This window comes from Rhinolophus hipposideros (assembly GCF_964194185.1).
Source record: "Rhinolophus hipposideros genome assembly, chromosome: 11".
NCBI classification, from domain to species: domain Eukaryota; kingdom Metazoa; phylum Chordata; class Mammalia; order Chiroptera; family Rhinolophidae; genus Rhinolophus; species Rhinolophus hipposideros.
In genome coordinates, this window is record NC_138057.1 from 50,653,811 (window position 1) to 50,675,635 (window position 21,825).

The 21,825-nt window shown below is 39.9% G+C and overlaps 2 protein-coding genes across 8 annotated transcripts in view; one reads left to right on the forward strand and one right to left on the reverse strand.

The window, feature by feature from the left end:
• Positions 1 to 19,558, forward strand: part of UBE2R2 (ubiquitin conjugating enzyme E2 R2) — an 84,406-nt gene extending 64,848 nt beyond the window's left edge. The window contains exons 3-5 of the mRNA XM_081065434.1: positions 4,954 to 5,051; positions 14,249 to 14,383; positions 16,219 to 19,558. Of these exons, the coding sequence (XP_080921560.1) occupies positions 4,954 to 5,051; positions 14,249 to 14,383; positions 16,219 to 16,438 (453 nt within the window). The 3' untranslated portion in view covers positions 16,439 to 19,558. The remainder of the gene's footprint in view (positions 1 to 4,953; positions 5,052 to 14,248; positions 14,384 to 16,218) is intronic.
• Positions 19,559 to 20,860: 1,302 nt separating this feature from the next.
• UBAP2 (ubiquitin associated protein 2) overlaps positions 20,861 to 21,825 on the reverse strand; it is a 102,838-nt gene continuing 101,873 nt past the window's right edge. For all 7 annotated transcript variants that reach the window (XM_081065430.1, XM_081065429.1, XM_081065428.1 and 4 more), the window contains one exon: positions 20,861 to 21,767. In XM_081065430.1, coding sequence (XP_080921556.1) covers positions 21,672 to 21,767 — 96 coding nt within the window. In that variant the 3' untranslated portion in view covers positions 20,861 to 21,671. The remainder of the gene's footprint in view (positions 21,768 to 21,825) is intronic.

A 21,825-nucleotide genomic window follows, 5' to 3' on the forward strand; every position in this document is an offset into this window, starting at 1 on the left:
GTACAGTAGCCGCCATTTAGAACATGCTAATATTTAGGCCACCAAATTTGTCCTTTTTCGAGTTGGGCTCTGGTTTTTAAATAATTTGTGACAAGCAGGATTTTATGTATGTTTTGTAGTTGTGTTCAAGGATTTGCAGAACTAATGCATTCTCTCTAACTTTAAGGTCTGGAGAAGAAGTTTCTCTAGGGAGTAATGTGCCCAAATTTGGCTGTATATCAGAATCATGTGATGTTGTTAAAAATAAATGATACTGGAGATTGCAGTTTAATTGAATTTGAATGGGGGCTATTCTAGATAGCTTTCAGTTTACATTTTAGAACTGCCTTTCTGGAGGCCTAGAATTTTCTTCTTCTTGTTGTTCTCCTCCCCCTTCTTCTCTTCGTCTTTCCTTCCCCCTCCACCCCCTACTTTTAAAAATAATTTATTGCAGTGAAATTCACATACATAAAATTAACCATTTAAAGTGAACCCAATTCGGTGGCATTTACTACATTCCCAAGTTGTGCAACTCACCTCTGTACAGCATCTCCATCACGCCCGAGCTCTTAAGCAGTTTCTTCCCATTCCTATTTTCCCCTAGTCTGACAACACAGAGGGTCACACATTGCATGATTCCATTTATACGAAATATCTAGAATAGAGACAGTCAGCTTTCTGTCTCTAGATATTTTGTATAAATGGAATCATGCAATATGTGACCCTCTGTGTCTGGTTTTCACTTAGCATAATGTTTTGGAAGGTCGTCCATCTTGTATAGCATGTATTAGTACTTCATTTCTCTTTATTGCTAAATAATATTCCATTGTATGTATATGTCACAATTTGTTTATCCATTCATCCATTGATGGGCATTTGGTCTGTCCCCATCTTTTGAATATGTAAATAATGCTGCTGTGACCACATGTTTACATGTACTTGTTTAAATACCTTTTTCAGTTCTTTTGTTTATATACCTAGGGATGTAATTGCAGGACAAATGGTAATTCTAGGTTTTACTTTTTGAGGAACTGCCAAACTAACTGTCCTACAGCAGACGAACCATTTCATGTTCCCTCCAGCAATTTATGAGGGTTTCAGTTTCTCCACATCCTCCCTAACACTTATTTTCCTTTTTTTAAAAAAATTAATGGCCATCCTAACAGGATGTGAAGTGATACCTCATTTCGATATGCATTTTCCTAATGACTAATGATGCTGAACATTCATGTGCTTATCGGCCACTCACGTATCTTCTTTGGAGAAATGTCTGTTCAAGTCCTTTTCCCATTTTTTATATGGCTGGTTTGTCTTTTTGTCTTTGAGTTGTATGGATCTTAAATCCTTATCAGATATATGGCTTGCAACTATTACCCCCCCCCCCCGTACCTATAGTTTGTTTTTTCACTTTATTAATAATGTCCTTTGCACAAAAGCTTTTCATTTTGATGAAGTCTTATTTTTTGTTGTTGTTGCTCATACTTTTGGTATCATATCTAATCTGTGACCAAACCGAAGGTCATGAAAATTTATCCCTGTTTCTTTTTAAGAGTTTTACGGTTTTTGCTCTTAGATTTTTTATTTAATTTTGTATGTGATGTAAGATAGGAGAGTCCAACTTGATTCTTTTGCTTTTGAAAGTCCAGTTGTCCAGGCACCATTTGTTGAAGAGACTTATTTTCCCATTGAGTGGACTTAATTAGCATCCTTGCCAAAAATCAGTTGATCATAGATGTATAGGTTTTTTGTGGATTCTTTGTGGATTCCATTGGTCTATCATTATGCTAATTGTAAACTGTCTTGTTGACTGTAGCTTTATAGTAAGTTTTGAAATCAGGAATTGTGAGTCTTCTAACTTTATTCTTTTTCAAGATTGAGTTAGCCATTGTGGGTCCCTTAAATTTCCATGTAAATTTTAGGATCAGTTTGTCAATTTCTGCAGAAAGGGAAGCTAGGAATTTGATCGGTATTTTGTTGAATCTGTAGATCAAATTGGGGAATATTGCCATCTTAACATTAAATCTTTCTACCCATGAACACAGGGTATATTTCTATTTATTTAGGTCTTTTTTAATTTCTTTTAGCAATGTTTTCTATTTTTTTCGTGTACAAGTCTTTCACCTCCTTGGTTAGATTTATTCCTAGGTATTTTGTCCTTTTAGATGCTGTTGTACATGGAATTGTTTTCTTAATATCCTTTTTAAGGTAGTAATTGCTGGTATATAGAAATAAAACTGACTTTAGAGTGTTGATCTTGTATCCTGCAACTTTGTTGAATTTGTTTATTAGCTCTATGTTTATTAATAGCTTTCTTATGAATTCTTTGAAAATTTTTGTCATTTGCAAATGGAAATAGTTTTACTTCTTCCTTTACAGTTTGTATGCCTCCCCGCATCCTTTCTTTTTCTTCTCTAATTGCTTTAGCTAGAACTTGAAGGGACACTGTTAAATAGCAGTGGTGAGAGTAGGTATCTTTGTCTTGTCCTTGATTTTAGAAGGAAAACTTTCGCCATTGAGTATGATGTTAGCTCTGGGTGTTTCATAAATACCCTTTAAAATGTGAAGATAGTTCCCTTTTATTTATAGTTTTCTGAGTATTTTTATCATGAAATAGTGTTGTGTTTTGTCAAATGCTTTGTCTGCATCAGTTGAGATGCTCATCTTTTAATAAGTCATTTCTAAGTACAAATCTGTATGTCAACCTACTACTCAAATTTTATTTATACACATTAAACTCAGTAACATACTCCTGGCCTAATTTTTATACTCTGTATTTCATTCAAACTAGGTTCTTCACTACTTTAGTAAATAGAATAATGGTCCCTCAGAGATGTCCACTCCTATTTTCTGGAATTGGTGATGTATTAGATTACATGTTAAAGAGGAATTAAGGTTGCATACAGTTGACCTTAAAATAAAGAGATTATTCTGGATTATCCAGGTGGGCCCATTATAATCACAAGGGTCTTTTAAAGTGGAAGAGGTAAGCAGAAAATCAGAGTGAGGGGATATGTGACTTTGGAAGAAAGCCCCATAGAAATACAACAATGCTTGCTTTAAGGATTTGGGCCAAGAGCAAAGGAATGTGGGTGGCCTTTAGAAGCTCGAAAGGACAAGGAAAAGGATTCCTAGAGCCTCCGAGAAGGAATACATTGCTGCCGACACATTGCTGATAGCTCTTTGAGAGCAGTGTCAGACTTTGACCTACAGAACTGTAAAATAATAAATTTGTGTTGTTTAAAGCCACTGAATTTGTGGCATTTGTTTACAGTAACATTACAAAACAAATACAACTACCCAAGCATATTTTATTCTAACATTTATATGTTGGTTTATTTCTCCAGGGAAACTCTAAATTTCTCTTAGGTTGTTAAAAATTGTATTCATTATTCAAGGCCCATCTCAAAGGTTCCTCAACCACGGAACCTTTCATTCTTCCACACACCTCATAGGTAATCTCTGTCCACATATACCTAGTTTCTCTCTCCTGGTTTCTCTCATGCTTTTTTTTTTTTTTACCATTCTCATGACATCTAACAATAATATAGCGTTTTAGAATATTTTTTAAAATTTTAAGTAAGAGTTTATTTGAGCCAAATTCTAGAATGTATTATTTGGTATTGACTTTATTAAAATTTTACCCTCGATTAAAAAAAACGTTCTGATATCTTGATGTGGTTGTATATCTGCATATGTCTAAATTTGGGTTGTACATGTAAGATTTTTGCGCATTATATAGTTATACCTCTAATTTTTTAAAAAATGGAATCTTATCTTTAATTTTAGAACAAGAGATAGGCGACTTTATCTTACGCAATTCTTTCTATTGAATAGAAGTCTGTTTTGCATATGGTAAACAATCCATATGTGTTGGATTTACATGTACTGTGGATTGTGTCCTATAATTTAAATTTACAAGCCAAAATATTAAAACTTCATAGGGGAGTTCTTCTATCTATATACTGAGGGTGTTACAATGAAGTTGTTGTGAGGCATATTTTCAGTTTATAGAAACCATAGTTATTAAAACTGTGATACTAAAGTTGGTTATAGAATCTTTATGCAGATTTTAAGCAAGTCCAGATTTTTGTTTGTTTCTTTTCATGGACTTTAGGTACAGATGTATCTGAAAATAGATATTTAATTGCTTCTCAAGGCTCTTGAATCTTGATTTATCTATTTCTATTTTGAAATGATTTTTTAGAAGGATGGTACTACAGACATAATGTTTCTTTTTTAACTGAAAATGTACACCTTGGAGATTGGTCAAAAATGAATATTTACGATATAAAAAGGTTTAATTCTTTTTTTCTTAAGATTTTTAAAAAAATTATTATTGGGGAAGGGGAACAAGACTTTATTGGGGAACAGTGAGTACTTGCAGGACTTTTTTCCAAGTCAAGTTTTTGTCCTTTCAGTCTTAGTTGTGGAGGGTGCCATTCAGCTTCAAGTTGTCCTTTCAGTCTTAGTTGTGGAGGGCACAGCTCAGCTCTAGGTCCAGTTGCCATTGCTAGTTGCAGAGGGCGCAGCCCACCATCCCTTGTGGGAGTCGAACTGGCAACCTGTGGTTGAGAGGACGTGCTTCAACCAACTGAGCCATCCAGGAGCTCAGTGGCAGCCCAGCTCAAGGTGCTGTGTTCAATTTTAGTTGCAGGGGACACTGCCCACCATCTCTTGCGGGACTCGAGGAGTTGAACTGGCAACCTTTGTGGTTGAGAGCCCACTGGCCCATGTGGGCATCGAACCGGCAGCCTTCGGAGTTAGATGGAGCTCTAACCGCCTGAGCCACTGGGCCGGCCCATAAAAATGTTTAATTCTTAACGCTGATTTCCAATGTGAAGATAAAACAGAGTGTTTTTTCACCTAATGATAAGAAAACAACTTTTGTGGGAGAAAAGAAATTTCAGCAGAACTGATGTTCTTTTTTTATATCATTTTTGAGTATTTACTGAATATGATATTTCTGTCTTGTAGAATGGAGATGTATGCATTTCAATTCTTCATCCACCTGTAGATGACCCACAGAGTGGTGAACTGCCCTCCGAAAGGTGGAATCCTACTCAGAATGTCAGGTAAGGGGTTACATAAGGAATAATCTGGTTTTTAGGTGGTTCTGAAGATTGAATATTATCTTTCAACAAGTACAAAAGAATCCTTTTTATACTTGGTTGTTTCGTCTTCTGCTAGAGCTTTAAGTAGCATGTAAGTATCATTTTGAAGAGTTCTATTTATGGAGCATCAATGCATATGTTAGGCATTTCTCTGTGGTCACCTTGGAAGAATTTTTCTAGTCTGAATTCTTCCTCTTTCGTTTCTTAAGTTCCATCCTGTGTCTTTGGATCTCATGACTTAGGTGTTTTGGATTGGTTTCTTCTTTATTCTAGGATTCTTACTATTTTTTTGCAGAAATGTCCTAGTCTTTACAAACTGAAAACTGACTTTACATACTGCTTTTAAAAGAGCTTCCATCATCTGTTGTTGTTTTTTTTGTTTTATTAATATATATGTGGATGTTCTTATGATTTGGAAGGCTTGTATATTTCTTGTGATTTCCTTTGATTATCTATTGATTGATTGACTGTTGCTCTATCTATCTAGATGATGGATATTTAGTCATCTGTTTCTTTAGTAGTATTCTATATATGTTGGGGTTGGTACACATTGTGTACACGTTTTTACTTGTATGCATGTTTTTATTTCCTTGGATATATACCTGGGAATCAAATTACTGGGTCATATGGTAACTCAATGTTTAACTTTCTGAGGAACTGCCAGCATGTTTTCATGGCTGCACTAAGTAGTACATTCCCACCAGCAGTGTGAGAGCATTCCAATTTCTCCACATCTTCATTAACATGTATTATCTGTGGGGTTTTTTTTTGTTTGTTATAGTCATTCTAGTTTGTGGACATGGTATTTCATTGTGGTGTTTGTTGTCAATGATTGATTGATTGATTGATTGGGGAACCGTGTTTTTCTATGGTATCAAGTCGTTTTTCAATCCAGGTGTAGAGGGTGCAGCTCAGTTCCAAGTCAAGTCGTTGTTTTCAATCTAGTTGTAGAGGGCACAGTTCACTGGCTCATGTGGGACTCGAACCTGCAACCTTGGTGTTAATGAGCAACATGCTCTAACCACTGAGCTAACTGACCCCCCCCAAAAGATTTTTTTAACGTAACTTAAAATTTTAGAACAGCTTTAGATTTTCAGAAAAATTGTGAAGAAAGTACAGGTAATTTCCGTATGCCCTGCACCTGTCAGTTTTCTTATTAACATCTAACATTAGTATAGTTCATTTATTATAATTAGTGAACCAGTGTTAATATATTATTATTAACTAAAGTCCATACTGTTTTATATTTGCTTAGGTTTGACCTAATGTCATTTTTGTAGTCCAGGATGTCATGCCACATTATATTTAATAGGCATGTCTTCTTGGGCAACTGTAACAGTTTCTTAGACTTTCCCAGTTTTTTATGACCTTGACAATTTTAAGGAGTACCAATCAGGTATTTTGTAGAATGCCCTCTGATTGGGGTTTTTCTGATGTTTTTCTAATTATTAGACTGGGGTTATGAGTATTGGGGAGGAAGACCACAGAGGTAAAGTATAGCTGACCCTTGAACAACACGGTTTGAATACAGGCCCATTCATACATGAAATTTTTTTCAATAAATATACTATTGGCCCTCCGTATCTCTGGGTCTTGCGTCCGCAGAGTCAAGCAACCACAGATCAAAACCAGTATTTTCAGGAATGCATGAATTCAGAAGGCCGACTGTCTGCATTCGTTGTCCTGCACCTTTTTATATAAGGACTTGAGCATCCACAGATGTTGGTATCCATCGGGGGTTTTGGAGCCAATCTTCCGTGGATACTGAGGGACAAATGTAGTTAAGTTTGGGGGGAATCAAAAGTTATACATGGATTTTAGACCTCAGAGGTCAGTGCCCCTAACCCGTGTTGTTCAAGGGTCAGCTGTACATTTTCATCATGTTATATCAAGGCTACATACTGTCAACATGACTTATCACGGTTGATGTTAATATTCTTACCTGGCTGAGACTGGTTTTAGGGTTTCTCCACTGTTGTCAGTCTTTTCCCCCTTTTCGTCCTTTACTCTTTGGAAGGAAGGAAGTCATAGGTGCAGCCCACACTTCAAGGAGTGGGGAATTAGTTCTTCTTGAGGCCAGGATATCTGTATAAATTATTTCAAATTCTTCTGCACAGGAGATTGATGTATTCTTCCCATTTATTTATGAAATCATTTTGTTAATCATTTTTAATGCTCTGAAAGCTAGTAACTTGATTAGGATCTCCACTTTTGTCAAAAGTAAAGAATTGGAAGCTTTCTGACTTGCAGAAGGATTTCTTACCCAGTTTTTACCAAGTTATTTACTTCACACTTTCTGGGAAGTGTATCCCAATGAGTCTGTCTGTTTAAGACATATCAAATAACTATTGATTATGCTGGTTACTCATCCCTTTAGGTACTGTGTCCAATCCAAAGGATAGAGAAAAAGAAAAAAGGATAGAGAAAAGGATATATTTTAGAAAGGATAGAAAGGATAGAGAAAATAGATATATTTTGGATTTCAACACGTTGCCAGTACATTTTTAAATCAGAAAATCAGTGACTCCCTTTTTTAATTCAAATATATATGTTGATGCACCTCAACCATCATGTTCTCTGTATTCTAATTCTCAGGTAGATAGATCAGGCACGGAGCTTTGCCATAAGTTTATTATGTTTATGAAATAAGGAATCACCACATATTGCCTATACTGTCTGCTTTCCTTTAATGGGACTCTCCTCAGGACTAATGCATTTCTTAGTAATCAGAGATGGAATAAATGAGTTCGTTCTAATGAAAATATACTTCAGCAGCCCCAGTCTATACGTATCTGAATTTATTGTATTCTATCACATACCAAAATATTCCTTTCTAAACATCACTCTGTGCTTTTAACAGAATTATTTATGAAAAGGGAAAAATAGTTGACTTTCTTTGTAATGTTCTGTTTTGTACTCCTGATGTTTCATCACCACTGGGCAATGCACTGTAGGCATACATGGGAGGCATGCATTTCTTCTGCAAAGGGCAATTGTGAAAGGGAGACTGGAAAAGGAGAACTGATGTGATATTTCATGTACTCCCGTGGACATGGACACATTAGTTTTAAGACCACTGCTTTACACAGGATCTTTTATGATCAGTAGCAAAATAACTACTTTTTCATCCCTCGTGTCCCTTACACATCACACAATTGTGGCTGGTTATTTGAACCTTTAACCTTACTTTATTTTTGTCTTCTCCTGCATAAATACACAGACACACAGACTGTATTATTTGCCATGTCTCAGCTTTAAATGTTTTGAATATTTTTTTCTTTTAAGATGGACTTGTTTCTCACTTAATCCAGTCTCTGTGGGCAGGGAGCTCCTCTCATTCTAACCTGCCCATCTAAAACTACCTGGCACTTTGAGTACCAGCATCATTTGGGCCCTCAAGTCACCTGAGCCCGTTTAGCAGCATTCCCTGGACTCCGCCTCAGGGATTACCTGGTCTGCTTTTCTGTTTAGAGGCTTCACAACCAGAACTAATTATCCGTAGATTGCACCTTTGGTCTTCATACACAGCTCTAAAAGGTATATTTGCATTGGAAATCATTTGTTACTTTTTTGGACCTTTTGTCTCTTAGCTCCATGTAATCACTGGATGTTCCTTCATTGTGTTTATCTTGGGAGTGAGAGAGTGAATGGAGGGTTTTGGTGTTTGTGAATTTCTAGGGGGACATAGAGTGTTTTGTATGCCTTGTGGAACCTCATCTGCCTGGAACACCCGGTAGTGCCGAGAACTCTGAATCAAAGTCAGGAAAGCACTATCTAGAGTGGATGTGAAATACTTTCCCTCTTGTTTCTGTGTTATTTGTTGTGAGGCAAGGGATTTCTTAGATTTGTAAATTGTACATATTTCTCACAGGTCATTTATGGCACTGAAATATCAAGAGACAGGATTTGAGATGCTGGGTATTTTCCCTGATATTCTTTTGCTGTTAAATTCTCTAGAGTCAGCAGTTGTTAGACTGAGGGTTCTGAGCTCCATATCCAGTTTATGGGGTGGCTGTAGCAAGACAGCGGTGGAGGTGGCATAAGGTTCAGCTCAGCCTGTGGAAAGGTCCTGACTTCTGTATCTGAAAGTGGTTCCATGTTCACATGTTTGGCCTTCTCCATGATCACCTGCTCTGGTCTTTCATTCAGCACCTCAATGAGCATGATTCAGAAAATAAAGTTGTACATGGAAGGTTTTTGGAACCTGAAGAAGCGTAAGGCATTTCAGTTACGTTTAAGAGCCTAAGTCAATTTTTATCACAAGACCTAGTGTATAGTGAGAGTTGGCAAGGAAAAAGTGTTCTGCTACAATTATAGGCATCCAGATCATCAACCAACTAGAGTCTAGTAAAGACTCAGTAGTTCCTCTCTTAGAGGAAGCAAACAGACTTTCTGCAAGAGCCACAGCCCTTTATCCATATGCCCGGGATTAATTTTAAGGGTGTGAAAGTTCCTTATGGAATTGGGATGTTTTTAAGGAGTAGGTGTTAATCAGCAAAGAGGAGAGTTGCCTTGTCTTACTTACAAACCCACTGAAAGGGCAGGGAGTTAGGAACTGCCCCAAGCAGTGGGTGGCAAAGCGGCCAAGGGCAGGGGAATGGTTCTAGCCCTGCTCTTCCCGGGGCTCCTCTAAACCCCATTCTGAGCCAGGATGGTTTTATTTGCTCCCTTGATGTTTGCACATTAGATCCCTCTGCACTTGATTTGCCATTTTTATTCTGTGCAAATACATACTTTGTGTATTTTTTAATTTTCCTTTTTAAATAATATGTTCTGATTTTGTGTTGTTGTGTATTGTAATCTGAGACCTTCGTTCCTACCACGTGTTCTGAGGGACATGCCAGTTAGCAGCAGCTCCAGGACTGCTCAGCAGAGACCGTTACATTTAGTTGCTTTATCAGCATAAAGCAAAACTATGTGTAATACGTGACCCATTCAGCTACATATTTTCCCAGTCATAACAGACTTTTTTGCCACATGTCCTCTTTAAATTCTTCTCCCATCTTGAAATAGTACTGAGGACTGAGTTTCAACTAGGCCATCTTCTGGTGTTACTGGTCCATCTTTTGAAATAGTGTAAATGAGAAATTAAAGGACCCAGGTCAGCTGGAAGGTTAGGCACTGGGCTTTGCTTCTCCATATATCAATTTCCATCAAATTATGCGAGGCCTGTAAAACCTGAGTCTCAATCAATCAGTGTCTCTCTCTTTTTCTGCAGCTCCATCTATGTGTGAGAATGTGTTTTAAGAGTCAAGTAAATTTAGGTTTTTAAGAATGAATCCTTTCTACCTCACATGCTGCTTGGAGGGTATGTGTATACACTGGAGGAAAAATGCCAATCTTTAATTCTGCAAAATTCCAAACTTTTCCTGGTTAGTTTCCAGGCAGACCCACAAGCCAAGTCTTATGGCTATATGTGACAGGACCAGTTTTCTGAGCTCCCTGCTAAAGTTATACTTGTGGTGACATAGTGGGTAACAGAGAAAGGGCAGACACAGCTCATGGGCTACTGTCTATATGTTAAAAAGGGGCAAATACAATTATTACACATTGGGTCAAAGATGCCTAATTCTCATTTCCTATTTCCCTTAAATGTTTTAGTTTTGTTGGTTTTTTAAACATGTCCTGGCTCTGTAGAACTTCACAACTTGCTAGTTGGCTATTTCCTAGTGAGAGAGAGAGAGAGAGAGAGAGAGAGAGAGAGAGAGAGTGTGTGTGATTAGTTGGTCTTCGTTTTCTTGGGGTGTTTTTATTGTTTACCAACTTGTTTTGTCTTCAAAAGAAGATAGCTAAACCATCTCTGACAAAGATACTGAAGCAGTCAAAAGGATCTGAAACATGAGTGGAGTGCTTTTCCTATCCTTTTGTTTGTACTTCCTTTCTCGTCTTAGCATTTTTCTATTTTGGCCCAGATCCTCTGTCTTAAAAACTCCTACCCATAGCCCTTACCCAGGCTTAAAGTGGGGGTGGAGCGAGCACATTTATTTCTAGGAGTATCTCTAACTCTGGGAATGGTGGTGATCATGGGAATTGTGCAGTAAGTTGAAAACACTTAAGAACTCTGTCCCTCATTTGTGTCCCAAATTCTTAGTGGTTTAGGTCTGTTCTTTATTTTCACATGTTGACACTACCGGATTTGGACAACCAAACCTCCTCTATGCCTACAGTAGAGAAGGGCAATGGAGTTTTTCTTTATGGAAACTGAGTCTGTGGATGGGCCCTTAGAATCTATTCTGCGAATCCAAAAAATGTATGCCCAAGTGCCACAGAATTGTCTAAATAGACAAATGCAACTCCATGTTATTGCTAAAACCCAGAGCTTCATGTGGAACCGTGAACTTAATATGGATAGAATGAGACTAAGAAAGAGTGTCTGTTTTCCTGATCCTTTCTCTTGTTCATGATCTGCAGGAAACCAATCCCTTCAGTGGGCTTGAACAATCTCTACATTGGGCGATATTTGATAAATTTCATTATTTGTTCCTTCTTTTCACCTATTGTTAACCCTCAGTACCTTCTGCTTTTTTTTCTTCTGAAAAAGTAAAATGAATAGATTTTTAAACACTGAAACAATAACAAAAGATGCAACAAAGAAAAGCGTGTTTTATACATTCTGCTAATATTGCCTTAGCAGCTTTCCCATTCTATAAAAATAGAATACTTAACCTTGCAGAGTTGTTTACCATGCTACAAGTGTAATGCCTGTGTTAAATTATTTTGGTACAAGGGTAGGCAATTTAAACTATGTATGACATTTTCTCCAAACCTTTTCCAGTCACGGAACATAGAGAGAAAAAAACGGAATGATAGTATTTGTAGATCACAATATAGTAAACTGAAGGTGCTCCTTTGGCCAGAGGTTCATGTTGCAGAAGCTCAAGTTGTTCTCCACAGCATACTGGGTGGGAAGTTTTGAATAGCATATTGCTTTTGAATTACATTCTTTTGAATTGTAATCTTTGAGGAAAAAATACCAATTCTGCTTTGCTCTACATTGGCTTTGTTATAAGGCAGGCTCTCACCACTTGGTGACAGAGATGGCTACCAGCTTTAGACTTTCCATATTCTCAGTTGTCAATCCAATCAAGAGTCAAAATTGCCTCTCCGCTGTTAGTTTGGAACCATCGTATTTCCCACCAGGGTTCTGATTGCCCCGGCTTGGGTTGCATGTATATCCCCAAACCCATCATCATGACAAGATGGATAGAATCCTTTGGCCAGCACTTGGTGATATGTCTACTGCTGTAGGTACAGATGGATTGTGTAAAGGTGTGGCATGATGGTGAGGAAAGGAGATTTAAACCCACCTGAACCAATGGAATGGAATCCCTGTACAAAAAAAGATTCTGCATTCCAGACAAAGGGAGGAAGCAAAAGCCTGCTGCGTTAACTGTTATCATAGCCCACTATGGTGCCTGCGGCTACTGAAAGCATCATGTTTCAATTTAGGAGGACTTGGTAGAAGTGCCTTCTTGTTTTGGTAGAAATGGATGATTCACCATTTTTTGAAATTGTATTTCCCAATATAGTATTTTAATAATACACACAAGACAAGAAAATCAACTTGGTGAAACTGACTCGTGGGGAAAATTTCCTGATTCAATTAATGATTCATCTAGACATGTGGCTATTTAAACTTATTTAATATTACAAACTCAATTCATCAGTTGCACAGGCTACCTTTCAAAGTGCTCAATGGCCAGTGTGGCTAGTGGTTACTATATAAATACCAGATTATACATTTCCATCATTGCAGAAAGTTGGAAGTATAGTGCTCATCTAAACCATTAAAGCCGTTTTTTCCCCCTATTTATACCACACTTTGTCCTTATCCTGCTTATGTTTCTAACAAGTTTTGTATGTTTTCTTCTGAAGTAACCCTTTCGGAATTTTCTACCTACATTTTTCTTTGGCTTCTAGGATGTTATGTCAGTCCATTTCCCATTATTGGCAGTGATGAGTTTCTTTGAATCTTTTTAATGCAATTTTTGGAGACATCCAGAAGGATCTTGGCAGGAGGGACAAGGAATTATTCTTAACCTAATAGAAAGGTGTGTGTGTGTGTGTGTGTGTGTGTGTGAGAGAGAGAGAGAGAGAGAGAGAGGGATTTTAACTAGATGGGGAAGTTTTCTTTAAAAGTGCCTTTGTCATAATATTGTATAATCACATAACAGAAACTCTTTACCCTTTTTAGGAAAAGGTTTCATCAAATCAAACATCTAATTGCCTGGTTCCCTCCCTTTATTTTTTGCTTGGGGCCAGGAGCAAAAGGCTATTTTGCAACAACACAATCTATAACCTCGCACCAATGAGAAAAGGTAGAGAAATTTAATTTTTCCTCCCATTATTCTTTTTACGTACATGCACATAGCTTTTAGGGGGAAAAAGCCTGGGAATAATCTGGAATATTTTGGAATATTGTGCTCTTTTGGTTACTTTATCTGACAGAAACTTTATTCCCCATGATTAAGGTGTCTAGTTTTTATCTGTGGATGAAAATTGCCTGTTTATATCTCCCACGAGATTTATAAGCCCTGGGAGATCAGGGATGACATCTAGGTTGTTCACTGTTGTACACCCAACATCTCACTTTGTGCCTCTGGCACATAGTAGGTACTTAGTAAAAATTTTGAATAAAGATTTGTTATTCAAAGACTAGTTCTTTTTCCTTTATTTTCCTGTTTAACTCTTTCTTCCCTTAAAAGTATGGAAAAGAAATACATTTACATGTAATACTGTTTTTTTAGATCTTGTAAGCAGCCACGATTAGAATTGGATGTATGGAGTAGCATTTTTACCCTCTTCCATGAAAAGATTGCATTGAAGCTAAATAAAATTGCTTTTCTTCTTCCTATTACCCTTTTAATTTTTAAAATGTTATTTGAAAAGCTTCCAGACCTCCACTTTTTGCAGATTGGAACATATAGCCAGTTAAGACAGTGCCTTCGACAGTTTTATGCCCTGTAAGAAGATGCTATGCTAGGCTCACGTTTCCTCTGCTTTTGTCTCCCAGTTAGCTGAGTACTGAAAACAAAATTTTATGATACTCGATTTCCATTTCCTTAAGGTCTCAAATATTGTAGTCTTAAATTTGAAAAAATACTTTTGAATCCTGTGAATACGAGTATTTGCAGCTGACCCTTTTTTCCAATTTCTAGGACTATCCTGTTAAGTGTAATCTCATTGCTTAATGAGCCCAACACCTTCTCCCCAGCCAATGTGGATGCTTCGGTTATGTTCAGGAAATGGAGGGACAGTAAAGGAAAAGACAAAGAATATGCTGAAATCATTAGGTAAGGTGCTTTCAAGTCTTTATACTTAGAACCAAAGTAATGTCCTAGAACCAAGGCAGGAGGTTCAGTTGGACTTCCATTGCTCCCAATGAGATTGATTGTCTGGGAGATTTGTGCCTGAGCCCAGCGGGTTTGATTGTTGAGAGAGCACATACACACTACGAGGTCGCACTGCCACAGCTCGGATTTCCTGGGCCAGAATTTTTAGGTTCTAAGCCAGTCAGGTTTACAAACTTCCTCCTCGTCATTTTAGGGATGATTAACTGTGGGTTTCCACATGCCCATTAAGTGTAGCAAGCACCCAAGGTATTCCAGACATTCCAGGTATTTTTGTTCATGATTTTTATTAACGAAGCCCCATTGTTTACTGGCCTTTGTGACTATAGCAGCAAGTATCTTCTGGGCGTCTTCACTCTCAGCAGCATCAGCATATGGTTTAGCAGAACCCGAGAGTAAGAATCAGGAGACTTGAAATCTACTCCTAGCTCTTCATGTGACCTTTTATCAGTTAACTTTTTGGGTCTTCAGTTTTTCCATCTGTGTAAAAGGAAAAAAAGTAGAAGGCATTAGGTTCTCGGTCATATCCTAAGTAGGACATACGTAAGGTTTTCATAATAGTACTCAGTGGTGTCCTTGGATTGTACTAAATTCAGTTCTTACAGTTGTATTTTTATACCCTTAAAATAGTCCCAAGGACAGTTCCAGCACATTATGTGCATAGGAGTTTAGTAAGCACCAGAACTTATACAAATAGGCTCCCTCTCTATAAATCTAGTCAGCATGATACAAATAAGGAAGATCAGCAAAATAAAAAAATTACTAGACAGTGGTAAGTGGGATAATGTGAAGGAGATGGCTGCAGTTTGTCACAACAGGCCTCCTCAAAGGTGATATTTCAGTTCAGGTCTGAGTGACAAAAAGCATGATGCCTGTGATGTATTTTTAAAACACCCAAAACCATGCAGAGAAATGCATGTCATTTGGTAGCTGAATAATATAGATCAGCAGTTCTCAAAGTTTTCTGCCCACTGGAAACACCTTTAGAGCACCATTCAGTGGGGTTACAAGGCTGGAATCTGGACATCTGTGTTTTGTTTGTATCAGCCACCTCGTGTACACCAAAGATTGAAGATAGTTAGTGTAAATAGTAAGGACATACAGAAACTGAGAGGAGTGCGAGTGGATTGAGGATTGAAAGATGGGAATGCTTCGTGAAACAGGATTGGGCCTCATGTTCAAGGAAAGGTAGGATTTAGTAAGAGAAGAATGCATGAATATTCCCAAGATACTTGCATTTCTTGGAACATTTATTCACCAGCTTTGTGTCAGGTACTCTGCTAGGTCATTAAGGAGTCTGTCTCCTGGGGGAGCGCCTTTGTAAACAGATGACTGACTATGTGATACGCACAACTAGAGAAGCTTAAAGACGACACAGTGGAAGGAATATGTCATGCTATGGGATTCCTAGGAGAGATAATTAAGAATTTTTCAGGTAAAAAAAGGAAAAAACCTCTTCAGGGAGAGCAACGTGTTGAGAGCAAGGTGTATGACAGCATGGCTTGTCAAGAGCATTGTAAGTAGTTTTACTGGCTTGAATGTATATATGATTCAGGAAATTGAGAGGCATCAGGTCTTAAAAGACAACTAGATGGAGAAAAAGTCTGAGGTCGTTACTGAGTGTCCTTGAGAACAGCCAGGCGTGTTTGGTGTGGCAGAGGCTCTCTGTCAAGTGCTTTCAGTCCAGAAACCTGGGTCATAGGAACCTCGATTATTTAGAAAGGCCAACTATAAATCCCTCTTCGGGACAGACTGACCGTACTGTATCCTCCCTGCAGGAAACAGGTTTCAGCCACTAAAGCCGAAGCGGAAAAAGATGGAGTGAAAGTCCCCACGACGCTGGCAGAATACTGCATCAAAACTAAAGTGCCTTCCAATGACAACAGCTCAGATTTGCTTTATGACGACTTGTACGACGACGACATTGACGATGAAGATGAGGAAGAAGAAGATGCCGACTGTTACGATGATGATGATTCTGGGAACGAGGAGTCGTGACGTGCCCCTTGGCGCCCCTGTACTGCCCCGCCGTCTCAGGCCAAGGGAGGGGAGCAGGTGGGGGCCCAGCGGTGGCCCCTCAGCAAAACCTGTCACGGGGTGGGGAAACAAACACGGCTCCTGCTGACTCCCCTTACGGATCTCAGTTTGCTCCTTTTTATGGACCTCTTAATGGAGAGAAGGTAATCCTCCACAGTATGTCCGAATTCTTGCATTCTTTACCCTTTCATCACTGTATTGATTTTTTTTTTCTCTTTAAATCCAAACCTCTGCCTCACTTTGTGTCTACAAAGTGTTCACAGCAAAACACGTTTGGTCTGTTTTTAGATTCTTGAAGAATTAGTCTTTCACAAGACATTTAATGTGTTTAAAGCTGAGAACCCATTGGGAGTTCACAAGTGCTGCATATGCTGGGTAGCAAAAGAAAATGAAAAAAAAAAAACAAAAATCCACAAAACAAACTTTTAAAAAAATTTGCCAAGGTTTTAGCTGCTCCATTTACATTAGTGTGTGTGCATTTGTTCAGCCCCATGGTGGTGAATTTTGTTTCTTTCCTGTTCTTAAGTCTGGGATACAATGGGCGTCAAGGCCTTTGTGCTAAGCCTGATGAAATGTGTTCCTACGGGCAGAGCCCCTTCAGCCTTCAGGAAATCATCCTAACAGAGGCCTCAGTACTCTGAGGAGAGAGATCAGATTTTGTTTTTTTGAAATCGATTGGGATCTAAAGCCTGAAATAAATATTCATACTTTACATAGACCTGAGCACTTGATTGCTATTTATTTTAAAGGCAGAGTTGTTTTCCCCTCCCTCCCCAGAGAGTCGGGAGGGGGGAGGATTAGTGGTGTGGAGTCTTAGTGATGGCAACAAAGTTAAAAGTCACTATGCCAACTTTGGTTGATGCTGCTGGGGGGAAAAAGTCAAGACTACTGGTGACCACTGTTGGGAGAGAAAACATCTGTTTTATATATTTAACAAGGCCTTTCCCTCAAAGATACACTTTTACCATGAGGATTTTTGTTTTAAGCAGCCAGTCTTAATTGCTCAGTATTAATACTAGGTGCATGTGTTAAGGTTTTGGTTTTCATTGAGCTAGTGATAACTGTGGATGTATGTGAGACACGAGTGACCGTTACCTTTCCTCAGTGGATGTGACCTGGACTTTTCTCTCCTTTCACTGGACTCTGACTGCGAAGTACAAGCAGAAGCTGTGCATGGCGCGTGCCCTGGGCTGAGGGAGCTGGCTGCGGGCATGGTCTGGGTGACGCTAGATCTTCCTGCTGAGCAGTTGCTGCAGCTTTGATTTCCCAGGTCTCAATCATGTGTTACTTCAGTCAATACTGAGATCCATCAGCCTTCACACCAACCAGGGACTTGAGAACTTGGCGGTGACTTCTTATGGGAGCAGGAGCGGGAGCGGGCCAGTTCATAGGAGGGCAGTATTCTTTCAGTGGGGAAAATCGTTCATGTAAACATCACAGGTTTTAGAAAGAAAATACAGCAAAGACTATAATCCTACTTCAGAGCCCTGCGCACTAGTGTCAACGCCTTTTCTTCAGCTCTTAGCTCAGAAAGAACAAAAGGGTTGATGAGGGACAGGGTAGGATGGATCCTAGGACAGAGTAGGTGATGCTCACTCCTCAGCTCCTCCTTCCTTTCTGATCTCAGGGTTTTCATTCGCTCTTCAGACTCTACAAATGTTTGCTGACTAATTCCCAGCAACCCTCTCTGGCCTCTAAAGTTTGGTATTAAGTTTAGTATTAAGTGAGAACATTTACTGTGCTATGGTTCATGTGGGACAGTGTTGAGCCTGCTCCCAGAATCTGTCCAAACTACATGGGGTCAGGGTCCCTTGGACCCCTGAATCTAGTGACTCGTCAGATTCAGAGAACAGAACAGCCCTTTGTGACAAAACACTCTGACTGCAAACTCACAGAAGGATGTTGAAACTAGCTTTTTACTCCCCACGCTTAACTATAGCTTCCAAATCACCTGCAAATATTCTGGAGCCCAGCCTTTCATGATGCCCTGATAAGCCCCCCCCCCACACCACACACGTTTACAGCCGTAGCTTGGTCTTACTCTTTTGGAGTCCTGAAATGAAGCTTTTCTTTCCCCTTCCTGCTAAAGCGTTTCTCTCCCAGGGCAGGGCAGGCACCTTGGCGTTGTGCGTTGTGGGAGGTGCCATGCTGCTCAGCATCCCATTAGGCCCTGTTGGCATCTGTTGCACATTGACTCAGGGAGCCAGAGAGCCAGGTAGTTGTACCTCTCAGCCCTTTGGGGTGTTACTATTGAGGGCTGGGTTTGCCTCTGATAAAGTACAATCAGTTCCAGAAAAGACTGGGGTGTGTCGATTTGCCAACAGGTAGACATTCTGATAGCTCACACTGACTTGTAAAACCCAGATGCTGGTTCCAGAGCTCTGTCCTGAGAATAACACATCCTGTGGCAAAAGAAAACTTGAGCATGTAACACTTTTCTTATTAGGAATGGAGATCTCAGGCTCAAGCCAGAACCTTGTGACTCTAATGCTGATCATTTGGTGTAACATGAACCCAAAACCCTGCATTTTTAGATTCCTTTTGATTTTAAGAGGCCTCTGGGTGCTCTTCAGGCCTGTGTTTTTGAGGCTGGGTGGAGGAAGTATAATATCATGATTCCGTTGTTGCTTCTCAAAGTCTTCCCCCCTCTATTTCATATCATTCCAGAGTTCTTTTCTATTAGCCAGACTTTTTTTTGTAGTCCCTTCTTTCCTCTTGGTAATTATTTACTTCTTTATTTGCTGGTTTCCTTATTTGGGGGACATATATATGAAATTGAAGGGGAAAACGTGTAGTTCTCCACTGAAAATTAACTCTCCACTCCTCCCATCCTGATAACAAGGTTTACATTTACAAAAAGATTCAGATGCAATTTTCAACTATTCTGAAACCAGCAGGACACACCTGACTTTAATAGTTTTCTTAGCTGAAATTGTAGATGTTTTTCTTCAGTTTAACTTATGAGAAAAGATTATCTGATGCATTTGTGTTGAACCTCCCCTTTAGTGGTTTATTTTGTCTTTTTCTGCCCATCTGTCTACTAATAAAATGTGAAATAAAATATACCTGTATTGCTACTTCCCCATGGGATGACCCTCTTCTTTCTTTTCTCGTGTTAACACTAAAAGGTGGTCTAAGTATTTCCCCTGTTCCGTTGCAGGTTATGCCCAGGACTCAGCTGAAAAATTAAAACAAACAAAAACTAAATCTTGCTAATCTGCCTTTTATGGAATTCTGCTTAGCTCACCTTGCAGAATAAAGATCCCCGATCCTTATTATCTTTTAAGAAAGGCTATGAAAGACACAGCCACATTTGTTAACCTTAATTCTGAAATAGGGCACAATCTGCCAGTGCAAGTAGGTCAGTGGGAGGGTTGCAGGGGTGCTCCACTGCCCTCCTTAGGAGTCCATTTGTTTTCATTGTCGCTTATCTTCCAAACTTCCTGCTGCTAAAACTTCTATTAAAGTTCCCATTTAGTTTCAGTTGCAGGCAACTTTTTTTCTGCTCAGGATCCCAGTCTATGAGTTAACAGCTGCACATGACCCATCTGATGAAACGACCATTAATTTTAGAAGTGGAAGCAGAAACAGACTGCCTCTCTGGCTGGCTTTGGCACACCCATTTGACCAGTACTTAAAGCAACACTCATCTTGTTTGTTTATCTAGCCTAGTCAGAAGGGGTTGTTTAGGACTGAAATGAGAGGCTGTAATGCCTCGGGCAACACCTAGGCCTGAGTTGGAGCATAGTTGTACCACAGACAAGTGGGGAGACCTGCTTCCTGCCAGACACACAAGAATACTTACAGCTCTGGCGTCTTCTGACAGGTGCTGGACTGGCTTTAGAGGGGAAGTCAGAATCCTGGTCGCAGGTGAGCGGTTGCATGGGCCTTTCTGGAGCAGATACTTAGCCCAGGACCCACTTACCTGCTTGATACCACCTTGACTACTAGTCGTCTGTTCCACCACAGTCCTTGACTGTCCATTAAGATTGTATTTGGTTGATGAAGAACCGTGTTCTGTTCTTATCTTTGCTCCTTTGGAAAATTAATTACCCTGCCCTGGTATTTCTGCTGACCAGGCCCCGTAAGAGACTGCCTATCCTGTAAGTCTGTTACAGAGCTGCAAGAAAAGCAAAGTTAACTGATGAATGTGTCCATCAGGAGGGTTTGCTGTCTTTCCAGACGGATCACTTACCTTTTCACGCCATGGATGCTGTTTGGGGCCAAGGCAAGAGAAGAGCCCAGCAAAGAAAGGAGTCCCCTCACCTGCTGTAAGAAAGACTGAGCACATGAGCCCTGTGAAGTCCACGAGTCCCTGGAGCCGTAACGAAGACAGCCTGTGCCCTGAGCTGCGCCTTAGTCAGACCACACAGAGACCGTGCATGCTCTCAGAAGTTTATTAGGTGGAGCGTGGGCAAGAGAGAAAACCCCTGAAGCAGTCGCCCAGCTGGTTGAGGACAACTGGAATAGAGGAGCCTTGGCATGGAGACGTGCTCTCTTTGAGCATATCTGATTTTTTAAAAGGGGAGCTGCCTGGCTGGACATCTCTGAGCACAAATTCAGATTATTAAATTGTCAGCCAGAGGAAGGCAAGTCTGTGGAGACAAGACCAGACCAGAAGCAGATGCCCCTACTCGTAAGACAAAACAGGTGACACTTCCAGGTTGAGGAGGGGGGGATATCTCTGCTATTCCCAGATTAAGATTTGGCAGGAAAAGAAGATGAAAAATGACATAAGGACCAGTTTCTCAAAAACAGAAGGATCAAGTAATTACACAGGGAAGAAAAATAATGGTTTACAAGAGCACAAGTTGTAATTCTTCATTGGTACCTGATCCCATTACCCAACTGCCTTAAGGTAGCCCTTCCAGACACTGTCCCTCGCAGCCTGCTGGCCGAGGGGTGGAAGGCCTCAAGGCAGAAGGGGGAAGGGGCTTGAGGGAGAGAGCAGGCCTAAGAGTAGCAGCTGCAGCAGCCCCCCTTCCCTCCCCAAAGACTTCTGTCACATTTACAAATACATACATACATACATTACATACAAGGGCGAGTCTGGGAGGCAGGCTCCCCACAAAGGCTCCGCTGACACAGTTACACGTCTCAGGAATTCTAGGAACGGGCACGGGGCTCCCAGAACTGGGCTCCAAGTGTTCCCTGCGCGGGGTAAGCCCCATCCCATCCCACCCCTCTTCTGGGTTCAGTTTGTCCAGTATGGCGAGTTGCCGTAGGCAGGTTTGGAGGCTTGCGACTTGGGCTGCAGGGAGCTGGGCTGGCTGCGCTGACCCGAGCCACTCTGAGGAGGAGAAGAAGGCTGTCAAGGCTGGAGCAGAAGCCCCAACCCAGGGCAGGGT